This window comes from Simochromis diagramma, unplaced genomic scaffold (assembly GCF_900408965.1).
Source record: "Simochromis diagramma unplaced genomic scaffold, fSimDia1.1 OVJJ01000304.1, whole genome shotgun sequence".
Classification (NCBI taxonomy): domain Eukaryota; kingdom Metazoa; phylum Chordata; class Actinopteri; order Cichliformes; family Cichlidae; genus Simochromis; species Simochromis diagramma.
This window is the reverse complement of record NW_024387030.1, coordinates 1,201,418-1,214,343: the sequence shown is the minus strand read 5'-3', so window position 1 is coordinate 1,214,343 and position 12,926 is coordinate 1,201,418. Positions and strand designations below refer to the sequence as shown.

The 12,926-nt window shown below is 40.4% G+C and overlaps 1 protein-coding gene across 2 annotated transcripts in view; it reads left to right on the top strand.

Moving 5' to 3' along the window:
* Positions 1–12,926, top strand: part of pdss2 (prenyl (decaprenyl) diphosphate synthase, subunit 2) — a 33,549-nt gene that overhangs the window by 8,260 nt on the left and 12,363 nt on the right. For both annotated transcript variants that reach the window (XR_005697293.1, XM_040041807.1), the window contains exons 2-3: positions 128–262; positions 7,719–7,917. Coding sequence is in view for 1 of the 2 variants with exons in the window: in XM_040041807.1 (XP_039897741.1) it covers positions 128–262; positions 7,719–7,917 (334 nt within the window). In the remaining variant the exon portion in view is untranslated. The remainder of the gene's footprint in view (positions 1–127; positions 263–7,718; positions 7,918–12,926) is intronic.

The following is a 12,926-nucleotide window of genomic DNA, read 5'->3' as shown; positions in this document are numbered from 1 at the left end:
TCCAGCTGGTCCTGACTTCACACTCTGTGTCTTTGCCAAAACATTGCTGCTTTTGTTGTCACTACACACAATGAAGAGTGCTGCATGTGAGAGGCAGCGCTTTAATGCTGATGCTGTTTCGTTGCAGAGGCTTCGTCTATGACAGTAAGAACAACCTTCAGATGAGGGGACTGGTTGTCCTGCTGCTGTCTAAAGCCGCAGGGCCAAGCCACGCTGCCTCCGATCTCCTAGCCCAAGACATGGTCAGCGGCATCTACCCCAGGTAAATCACCTCAAATCGTGATACTGTTGTGATAATTATGTCTCTTCTTATTAGTAATTAGATTTGGTTAGCAAATATCAATTAAAACACTCGTCTCTGCTTTTTTTTTCTTTATAATACATAACATGAAAACTGCAGCTGGTTGTTTTTCTCATTGAAGGTTAAATGTTCCACCTTCATTTGCAGTTGCATGGCTGCTAAATCAAATCTGTAACCACACACAGGCAGCCAGGCTTTCACTTTTCATGTATGTGCTGTTCGGGGGGAAAACAGTGGGCAGTGTGAACATCTGTAGCGATGGATCGTAGAGCCATAAATGTGCGTGGCAAGCCGAGCGAGAAAGGCGATGCCACTTTTTTCCCTGCTACATGGCTGCTGAAGGATAAACAGTGAAATAAAATCCTCGTGTCAGGTAATTCTATCTCGTCCTCTGTGGTTATCCTCCATATCAATTCCTGTAAATGAAGCACTACATCATCCTGTGAATATGATGAAATATGGAGACAATACAGGCGCAGTTGCAAGATCAAGTGTTTTGTATTGTATTCGGTTATATTTAGATTCCGGGTAATTGTGAGGGGAAATACATTAGGGAGAAATTTTAGCCTGAAAAATGTACATGAGGTGTGAAAACTTTTGTTGATGAAAATTTGATAATAAAAAAAAAGTTGTTGTTTTTTTTTTTTTGGTCTAGGGATAGACAAGAAATGTGGCCAAAGAAGGGAAGGGGAATTCTGTAAAGGCTCACGATCACTTCTCAGTCAGGGTATCACGAGCTCAGCGGCCTCTCAGGCATCAGTTGAAACTATAGATGGTGTAAAAGAGAGTCGCAGCTCCTGGGACTGAAAAGTGAACTGCTGAAATACCTTAAACCTGCATTCTTGTTAATGCCCAACAGGGGGAGACTCCACTAGTTGTAAGAAGATTTCTGGTTGTATGGAAGTCTGAGGAGAAACTGTGACCTCGGTAAATTTGAGGCTTAGTCTCTTGTTTGTTTGTTTTTCATGATGTACTGGGAAAAAAAGCCATGAAGCCCATTATGTAAATAAAGGTCATTGTTAAGGTCTTTACACACCGGACACGTAAAATTCGTGCAAATATTATTATTTTTTTATTTAATTTAATGTTTTTATTTGTAAAAATTGATTAATTAAGATAAGAATAGGTGTGTCTAAAAAAACCAAGCTCATTTCAAATTTTTCAAACCCAAATAAACAGATCTGTCCAATCGCACCAGACGTACTGGTACTGAACACACAATGACATGGAAATAGTAAAATATTACTGGTTTACCTCGGACACACAGCTAGACTCTGCAAACAATAGCTCACACGTCCTGAAATATTGCAAAAGCATTCGTAATACAGCTTCCTGAGAATCGGATGAACCCAGAATCTCTATTTCTTCCTTTCCTGGTTTAGAGACACCAGGACCAGGAAAAAAAACCCCAGAAAGAAACACCAGGACCAGCTCGTCATTGCTCGATAGAAAAAGAGGATTATGGGTATGCTTACTGGCTAGCAACATAGCAAATGCCAGTTTATAGCCAATGAGCTTGCGGTGTGAGGCTTTCACAACCGGACTTGACTAACAAATTTAGAAGAACAGCTAATACTATAAATAATTTTAAAGCTTTTAAGAAAGGGAACAGGTGCAAAGATTATTCAGTATTACTGTTTTAGCTCTATTATGTCTGCTTATTAAGTTGGGCTGAAACTCCCCGCTGTCACTGGTCATGAGAGGTGAAGCTTATATTTTTAGGCTTATATATGCCACAGCCCAGGTAGTATATAATAATATCATATTCCAGTAGCGCTTGGACCAAATCCTCCATCCTCTAGGCTGCTGGAGCTTCTGGGTTTACCACCTTGCACCCAGGTTGTATGCACTCTAACCAGTCATCCCCATTGGGTTGGTTTGCCACTGTTAGCCATTTGAGTGTCATAGCTTTAAAAAATGTTACAGACGTCCATAATTCCGGCATTAATTAGAAGTTAAATTTTAATATTAAAGTAAGATTGGTACACGATTCATATAAATTTGCTCCCCAGAGTATGAATCTGGCATATCTTCGCAAATACGTATTAAACTGAAATCATCATATTCATGTTCTCAACAAAATGCCATCAATTACTCTGGCAAACTGCTTTGAGATGGAGGGAGTTTCAGCCTTGGTTTCCAGACTGGAGGTGTTCAGTCTCAGTTGTTTAGAGTTCTTTAAAATGAGCAATAAAGCCTCAGAGAGCAGCTGCAGACTGTTAAGTCTAAATATGGTGTAAATGCAATAAAATGGCTCAACAAAATCACAAACTTAACACATAGCAGTTTATTTTACATATTTAAATATAACGTGTTTAATGTGGTATTGATGCTCTGATGCTAAAATACTTTAGGCAGCGCTCCACAGTCCTCTCAGGCTTCCACACACATATCCAACTAGCAGCATGCTGCTCAGAACAGGGGTGTGGGTGTGTGCCAAGTGGTTTCCAGAAGTGACTGCTGTGTTTGGCGTGGCTATGTGCTGGGAGCCTGAAAGCCTCCTTTCTTACTGCAAGCTGGCACCAGGCACATGTGTGCAGTGGAGCCGTGTCTGTGCAGAAACATCCTAATATTAGAACTAATTGAAATAAGCCAGGCATTGTGGAAGAGCTCGAGCCCAGCCCCGTACGGTCTGCGAGGCCGCGAGTTTCTACACAGTCACCTCGTGTCACATCCATGTGACACCGGATCACCGAATCCAACATGCTGCATTCCCTCACTCGCATGATAGATGGTCCGAACCCAAACACACACACACACAGAGCATGACTTGATCACCTCATTTGCACTATTTTGCCTCTTCTCTCTCTCTTTCTCTGCCCCCACCTCTCCTGAGCTCATTAGCACCTCTACTGATGGCGAGATGGAAGGATGGAGGGAGTCAGGGTGGGGCGGGTTTGGGGGGTGATTGAAACCTCCGGGGGATGGTCTCCTCCCTCCTGACAGGCAGCATTTGTAAAACATTTCCCACTCTGCTGCCTGACACTGATGATTCACCAGAGCACCACCATGATAGATAGATGGATAGATAGATGGATAGAAACACAGGCACATACATGTACAGTCCAACTTGTATCCACCACACCTCTTAATTTTTTGTGACAAATGAAAGCCATGCTACTGTGCATCATGCAGGCCGTGTGATGGACAGGCCACCTCTTTAAATCGCACACAGGGACGCACACAGATCTGCAAGGCAGTGTTTGATGGCGAGGCAGACTGCGGAGGGAGGAAATTGAACAGAACAGTCAGGACAAGGGGCGTGGTGAGGGGCGTTACACCTCTGCAAGATGGCATCGGTTGCTATGCAACTGGGCACCAAAGCTATTTATACATCGGCCCCCTTGTCCCCCTTTTTCCTCCCCAAGCTCCACTGCTGCTGATCAGGTCTGGCAGAGTGGAGATTTGGAATTTGTATGCACCGGGGTTCGACTGATAGGGGGGTTCTGGTACTTTGTGCAGGAGTTTCATTTTGGGTTTCCTCATTTTCTTCCACTGCTGTTAGAAGTTAAAACGATAAATAATAATAATATTATCTCTAAAAGAAAAAAATGAATTCTGACCAATTAAACATTTTGCATTGAACCACATTGGGAAATTAATTATCTACATTAATTCAATCTGATCGATCATCTGCCAGATTCAAATCTTTTATATTTTCTTTTTTTAGAGACTCCCTTCACCTTTTCAAAGATCTCTTGTTTGGCCTTAAAATATAAATAGATAGTTTTTTTCTTCTTCCAGCAACCTTTTTATGTATATAATCAAAATAAGCATCCAGAAACAAACCAATACAAAAAAGCACAAACTAAAAAACTGCTCTACTTCCATGAATAAAACATCAAGAATATTTGTAGAAAATACCTGGGTTGGATAAATACGGCATGATATATAGACATTATTTTTTTTCTTTTTGTTCACTAAACTCACACCTGCACCATCATGCAACTTGTCCACTGGTGGAGGCCTTTTGTAACGGTCAGTGTAGCAGAGATGAAAAATGCTGCTGCGGGGATGTGAGACAAAGTGGGGGATCAATCCATGCCCAGGTCTGGGTCTCCACTGACAGGTGATTTAACTTGAAGGACTTCTTGGTAAGTACTGAAAATGTTGCCGTAGCTTGATATAATATTTGTGGATTTCTGAAGAATAAAAAAACAACCCAAATCAGCTCTTTTACTCTAAATAGGGCAGCGATTTTCAAAATGAGCATTATCATGAAAAAATTTGCGAGACAAGCAATTAAGACCATAAACTTCAAGTAATCAGGAAGTAAAATAAAAAGTGGGGTTGTTTTGCCTGCAGACCTCTACATCCTTTTACTGTTTTTTTTGGGTAGGAGAGTCGCCCCCTGCTGGCTGTTTAGGAAATAAAGTGAGCATAATATGTTTTTCTGAAAAACTTAAAAGACTTAAATTTTTATTCACGTATTAACATGATGGGAGTTTTTTTGTTTTGTTTTGTTTTTTGCCCCTTTACGGTTAAAGATTTTTTTCTTGTGTAGTGTACTTCGGAAAATCTGATAAAATAAATTTTTCCCAGATTGTTACTTTACTTGAAACAATTATGCACTGAAATAAAAATGATACATTCATAAATAGTTTTGTTTCAGTGTTTCAAAATAAAGAACGGCTCTGACAAAAATGTCCCGAAAATACTATATATGTCACTCTGTTTAAAAACTGCTAAATCAGTTTTGTTGATTAGCTGATCATGTACTAATCTTTTCATCCATTAATGTTGGAATTTAGTGTGGTAATGTGTCTCGATTGTTAAGTTGTTGTTTTTTTTTAACTTAGTAGACTTAAACTGACATTGCTGTCTGGATTTTTTATTCATAAACAAGCATAAAATGAGCTGCTTCATTAAATAAAGTCACTTTAAGGTTGGCCAAATAGGCTCTGAAGTGAGAATCATAAAGTGACATTTTTAAAGCCGGTTTCAGCAGAGAAACTCTTGTGTATTGATTTAACCAAGGCTAAAGGGGCTGCTTTTATTTCTGTGTCAATGACCATTTGTCGGGTATTGTATATTGTTTTGCTGTAGCCCTGTGGAGCTTGAGTAGACTGTCTCTTGGCTCTCTCTTAGTTCAAGTGAAAAAGCAAAGAAAAGGGTCACCGTAAGATGACTTGGAATAAATTTTAGCCTGTTGTTTTTGCGATCCAGAATCAGCCCCGGCTCTTTTTCTTGTTCCTCTTGTTGAAACAATGAGTCTTCCTCGTGCAGCCCACCGAGCGTAGCCATCACTTCAAGGCACCTTGAGAACACGAGCCTGTCAATCTGTTAATTTCCTCTTATTTAAACCCTGAACTTATTAACTTCTCATTCTGTGTTGTTGCTCTGCGTCACCGAGCAGAGAAACCAACCAGACAATGGGTGTGATTGAGAGGCAAAATAGATGACATTATTGAATTTTAATCACATCTTTTCCTTCACCGTCGTCGAACACGGCAATTACCTGGCTACAAGTGTGTGTGTGTGTGTGTGTGTGTGTGTGTGTGTGTGTGTGTGTGTGTGTGTCTTTAGGAAGGAGTTGAAGCTCAAAGCCGACGACCGGCTCATCAGGTCCTCATGGCGGCTGAAAGAAGGTCGTAAGTGGCTATCAGTGCACCCGACCCTGTCTGGATGGATCCCTCCTGTCACAGCATGGCGAGCTCCTTCCATATGGAGAGGGGCCTAATTATCCCCCACCAATGACTGAATCAACATTTGATTATATCCTCCCCAAGGCTGCGCTGAAAGGCTCTATTCAAAGACCACGTTTATGTCTTTTCTCTCATAATCAAGAAAGGCTGTTATTTGCTAATGATAAGCCTAATTTCTTTTTTTAACACAACCACTGACGTGCTGTGCAGCAAAATGTCTGACATATCTGCTGCTTTATGCCCTTGAGGATACCGACTCCGATTTTAAAGGGGACCTATTATACTTATCCATAATTTATGTCATATATTTATACAGCTACAACAGTGGATGCTCGTATTAAACATGGCCAAAGATTCATATAATAAGATCAGCGTATGCAGACATTTTTTTTTCTGCATTTGGATCTGTAGGCTGTTGAAGTCGGGAGATGTACCTAATATCGTTGCTCGTCTCTGGCACACTGAACAGAAAGGGCAACCAATCAGGGTAATAGTGGCTTAAAGGGAAAAGGAAGAAGGCTGAAAAGGCTCGTTTCTGACGTAGACTGTATATAAAAGAAGTACTTAAAGTTGCGTTGTTTTTGATGACCAGCACGGGGAGGGGGGCTCCTATGGTTCCAAAACGTCCATTAATATAGAAGCCGATGGGAAAATGTATCTCCCACAGTTCCTCGTGGGTTTCAAATCTTGGTGGTCTACAGCCGAAATGTTTCAGAAATATACGTAATAAAACATTTCTAATATTGGACCACTGGCTCTGGTTTTCATGATGTGCTACTAGGTCGGGTGTAAGACCAAAAGCTCGTAACTACAACCAGAAAAGACGCAGACCTTGGATTCGACCTTCTTAGTGTAATTTGTCTAAGTACAGACTAATGATTAACAAACTTCTGTGTGTCTGAAAGGAAAAACATGTGAGCCGGTATATTGGCTTTTTAATTTACCAAATATCTACGTGGTGCCCGTCTGACTTTGTATTGGAGTTCAGAGTCGTAGCTTACAGAAGGGAAGATAAAATTTCCTGGAGAAAACTTTGAAACCCGAAGCGATAGAGCCGACAATGCAATCACTGCAGTAACTGCAAACACATCCTTTATTAAATTCAGTACAGTTTTTTATCAATGGATCTAAAGCTAAGCTAAACTGCTAATATAGGGCTTTATTAATTTTTCTCCACAAATGTCTTAATTTGTTACATAATAAAGAACAGATGAGAAAACATGCTTGTAATTTATGATTAAAACTCATCTAATAGCCAATCAAGTCAGCTTTATTTAAATAACATTAAAAATGCAACAGATGTGAAAGTGCTGGGCAACATCTGCAGTCAGTTGTTTTAATCGTCTTATTTGGACTTAGCACATCAAAATCAATGGGTAATGGCAGATTTTAAAAATTAGTCCCATTTAATGGTTTTAGACACATTTTAGAGACCCTCTCTTTTTATAAGTGTTTGATTGAAATGAAAGGACTGCAGCTCCTGAATATTGACGCTTTATTGGTTGAATAGATGGTTTTCCTTTCCTGAACGTGGAAGATCAAGAAACCCATAAGTCCTTTGTTTTGACCGATTTCTTTGTGATCAGCATACCTCTGCGGTAATGCTTGAATGAGTTTTCGAACTTTGCCGACTCGAAGACAATAAAAATGTTTCTGTCAAAAAGCTCTCTAACTGTCAAACCTCGGGAACGCCTATTTTAAAAGCTGCTGACGACAAAGCTGTGATTTTTAGATTTATTGTTGTTTTTGGTGGGGGGATTTCTGTCTCACAGTCAGAGGAACCTGGCAGAAATCACAGAGTTGATCCACACAGCCTTCCTGGTGCATCGTGGGATTGTTAACTTGAAGGAGTGGACGGACTCAGACGGCCCGCTGAAGGACATGCAGTTTGGGAATAAGATGGCTGTTCTGAGCGGCGACTTTCTGCTGGCCAATGCTTGCACGGGACTGGCCCAGCTCAACAACACTAAGGTATCCTGTCCGTCACTAACACTTCTCCTGAGAAATATTTGACCTGACATGACTGATTTCAGGGGAAGGGCTGCTCAGTATGAGCCCTTCGAGGTCCCGAGAGCCTCACGTATCAGTGCCAGACTTCATACCAACATCTTTTCTCTCAGTCATCTCTTTGTAGACATGAAATGTATTCAATAAAACACATTTTTGGCAGTTTTGCTAATTCTTATTCAAGGTGATGCAATCCTGATATTCATTTATTTGTACATTAAAGTGTTAATCTGCTTTAATGTCATGTTTTTCATTTTGCCTGCTTACTGCTGCCAATTCCTTTCCTATAGTCCTTTACATCCTATCCCAGGATTAGGGCCTGAAAGCCTAGAAAGCCTAGCTTCATCCCAGACCTTTGAATCATCTCCTAATATTGTTTTTGATTAATGTCAGCATTATCAGTTGAAGAATCAGATACCAATCGGAGAAGAGTTTGTCAACTAAAGAAAATGGGAAAGGAAAAAAGTCCTGAAAAAAGCTTGATTTGTAGTCCTGTGTTGAACCTGGGCTGACAAAACAGAGCAGATCATGTTGGACTTGGAACTAATAAATATTACAGAATATTCCCTTTTACTGAAGAGCTGGAGAGAGAGAAACGACTCAAAATCAATTGAATCTAACCCAGATCGCTAGAGCAAAAGAAATGAGAGGAAAAAAGCTTTTTTGCTTTTGCTTTTCAGTAGACTGCTCACATGGCGTATTACTACCAAGCGGATCCATCACAGTCATGGTTGCGTTGCCAAAATGCGAAGCTATATTTCTATAGTTCACTTCAAGCTACAGCACAAGTTGCAACATAGGACACATGCCTAAGGATTTCAAGCATTTAAATGAACAACTGTTCATTTAGATTTTTTGTGTGCACACATGTGCATAGTGTAGTGAACCTTCTATTTTTAAATATCAGAGCTTTGCAACTGTGAGATGAAATGTGTTCAATGTGTTTGTTTGACGTGACACAAACGATAATCGTAACGACAGTGGATTACCCATCGGGCACCTTTTAGTTAAATCAGGGCTGTCAAATTTATTTTAGTTCAGGGCCTGCAGACTTCTTCAGATTTTCCTCTTTTGTTTAAGTGTAAAGGTCCATGTGAAAATGTTCACATTTAATGAACTTTTTTTTTATTTGCAAAACACGAAGAGCAATTTGAACAATATGCAGCTTTTTCACATTGAGTCATTCCAGTTACACTAAAAAATAAATTAAAATAAAATGCACTGGCATTGGTTCTTGGCTTAACCACATCACTTGTGTGTAGTGTAGCAGACTATATGTGAGGTCTTTCAGTCGTTCTAGTGATGATGCAAAGTACTGGAAAAACTTCCACATTTTTTTCCTCCGTCTGTGATTTTCAGCGCTGCAAACCCAGACTGGATCCTTTGGCGGGCCGTTTTTGGCACCCTGGGGTTAAATGGTTCTAGAAAACCAAAGCTTTGGTTCAGACATAGTGGGATAGAACGGTTCTTCACTGCTAATTTGGGGGGGGGGAGCTTTTTTGTCATTTTGAAGATCTAAAACAGAATTAAATGACTTAATTGTCTTTCTTTCACACATCCTTCAACTTTCCAACAAATTTCAAGAAATTCATCTCAGTTTTTGCAGGCTAAGAAAGAGGGCGTGCAATCCAGCAGTTTAAGTGGAGGAATAACTTCTATTACAACTACAACTTGGCTAATGGTAACACTTTCTCATAGCATTGGTTTAGTGAGCAGACACTGCTTGGCAAGCATGACAAGTTTTGAAATTCAAGGATGTGTGGTGAGACACAGGTGAGACCTGATCTTTTCCTGGTTCCTAGATTCTCAGCAGGTGGTCCCCTTTTCTTGACAATTCAGCTGTCATTCTAATAACTTCATGTTTCACACAGTAATCATCTGGCCACCTGGGGGGGCTTTCATCCTCAAACTCCTTCAAACATGGATCTTCCTAGCAGCATATTTGAGGTGCAAGTGTCAGTCTTTGCTACATGCTGGTAACGAGGTTATCAAGCATATAAACTAGTTATAGTTTTAATCTTTTGACGTTGGTGTGGGAGCAGCCTTGTGAGAGCATCTGAGATCATATCTGCTGCGTAGCCTGGTAACCCCTTGTTGACAGATGCTGTCACCACGCTGCTGCCTCAGAATGCAGTTGCCTGAGTGGATCAAAATAACCATCTCCCCCTCCCGTGCCATCAACCGGACCAGCCCTTGTCGCCTTCCCTGATGCTTCTTTTTCAGCACACGCAGGCATATGTTGTAGGTTCCCAGTAGTGCTTGTTGTATAAGAAACACAGAGGGAGTTATAAACCAACCTTTCCTTGATCAGTTACAGATAATTCTAAAGGTGTGGTGCTTCCTTAATAGTGCTAATTGGCTCTGTAACAATACTAAGAGATAATAGACACTCTGTGGCTAAGCTACAAATTACAGTAATGGAACTGATATTGTTGTTTCCCTGGAAGATGAAGAAAAACACAGTGAGAATGAAATGATGGCAGATCTGCTGATGACTCAAACTAACGATGATTTAATCCTATTAAGCGTGCATTCAAGCCAAGCACATTGGCATTGATTAAACTGAACGCTTACAGCACATTTTCCTTTAGCATTGTTCATTTTCAAGGTGAGAACAATGCCATTCATACTCAGCTAGCACTAAATTACCACAGAGCAATGCTGGAGAGTATTAACCTTTTTTTTTTCTTTCTCCCAAACAAGCCTGCAATCTGAAGCAACCACAGGAAGCATCCCCCGTAGTGGAAGTTTTTAGAGGTAATAAGGAGATGGACATCTGATAGCTCACAGTTACTCATGTTTGAAAAGGTTAGCAAAACAAAATGAACCAAGGGGAAACCACACCACAGCATGCACTGATGCTCATATTTTCAGCCTTTTTCTCTGGTTGGAACACAGTGGAAATGAGATTATTGTAAACAGCAGAGATGAGTCCATAATGCTGAGCTGAAGGTACAGAAATGTGGTTTAGTTGGGGCTGGATTTTGGTGTTGAGCTCTGCTCTGTTTAATTTATTGAAAAAGTAAAGCACAGTTAATGTCTTTGACTGTAATTTTTACCTGAAGAAATTTTTAGATCCTTAGTCTGATGTTTTTATATCAGATTGTTGTTGTTTGTTTGTTTGTTTTACTTTTATACATATGCATCTACATTTATACATCGTTTTATGCATTTATTTGAGTGGTTTCTACTACTCAAATGACTTCAAAGTCCACCTAATTATACTTAATTAAATCAGCACTGGTGAAAAAGAAAAATCTGTGTTATCTGTGTATTTTTTAATGGTTTTTGCTGCTCCATGTGCATAATTCTTATGGGCAGAATTTCCAATGTAGCCAAGTGTAGAAAGTTGAAACTTTGGTGACCTCAGAATCGAGTCTCTCATTTTTGCGGATGATGTGGTTCTGTTGCCCTCACCATGTGACGCCCTCATACTTTGCTGCTTTGCACCTGAGAGTGAAGCAGCAGGAATAAGGTCCAGGTCAGGGCTCAGTTGCATAGTGACCTAAAGAGCATGATTACAGATGAACTTCTTATGAAGGGTTGTTGGACTCTCCCTTAGCAATAGGGGGAGGAGCTAAGTCATTCCTGAGTCACTGCTACTCCTCCACATGGGTCAGGAATCTGACTGGGGCCTCGTTGGTAAGGTGTTCTGGGTTTTCCTACTTGGTGGAGCCCATGAGATCTCACAGCTGGCTTGGACGCACGTCACTGTCTCCTTAGATGGGCTGAAGGACGTGGCTAGGGAGAGGGAGGTCTGGTCTTTCCTGCTAACCTGTTCCACAATATATCTGTTGTTGTTGGTGTTGAAGAATATTTCTTTTGCAAAATTGGTCTTTAAATATGTTTACATTTACTTTTCTGTATCAAGAGTCTCTAGAAATAAAAAATAGTCATTTAATATCATAATAAATACATAAAACGAGAAGCCAGCTCAGTTCATCGGGTTGAGCAGGTGACCCATGTGCTGTAAGGCTTTAGCAGAGGCCCAAGTTTGAATCCATCCAACATCCGGGGTCAGCCTAAAGCACAAAAAGCCCCCAAAATACTTTAAAAAGACATAAAACATGAATAAAATACTCAACTAAAACTAATCCCTCAAATTTTATTAACAAAAATAAAATATTTGGCACAGGCCAATAGAGGCATTACTTAAAATGCTGCCCGTTATATTTGGATGTGCAGCAGCTGTTGCACAAAGCCAACATCTGTCTCGTTAGCATTAATGTTTCCAGAGCAGAGCTACAGCTTTAAAACAAACAAAATTTTGACTTATTCTTACAGCGTTTGTTGCACAAATTATTCTGTTGTCAGGAAAAACACCTGTTAGCCTCGAGTAACGTGTTATCTTTGCCTCACCTGTTTTCCTGTCGCTGTGTGTGAGGAGCTGCCTGAGTCTGAGGGGACGAGAGCACAAGAAATGAAGCTAAATGAATCTCATTCTTTAAATCCGAAACAGCTCCTTTTATTTGTCGCAAGTTACTCTGGAGCATCACTGCCCTCTTCTCTTCCTCCTCCATCTTTTCTTGACTGGAGCACAGAGCCCCCCCCCCCCCCCCCCCCTTTACAACATTACCCATTTAGCATAGCCATTATACCATTTGGTTGTGTAATTCCATGAATGCGGATTTACTCTGTTGATTAGTGTCAGCTGTGCATTATTAGTTGTTGTATTATAATATAAATGATTCGTATGATTAGAACTGTGAGTTAGAAGGATGCACAGTAAATGCAAGTCCACTTTTAATAGGTTCATCAGCACTGCTTGTCGTGAACAGTATAATACATTAAATCCTAACAGAAAACTGCAGCAGGTGCTGTCAGTTCATATAGAGGAGCTGAAACATTCATGTCACGTATGTAAATCTGACTATACGCTTTAGAACTAATCTGCCTGGCCACTCTGTTAGTGCAATTAACCAGACAGCAAGCTATGCTGTTGTCAGATAACTGCACTAAAATGCTCAAAAAGG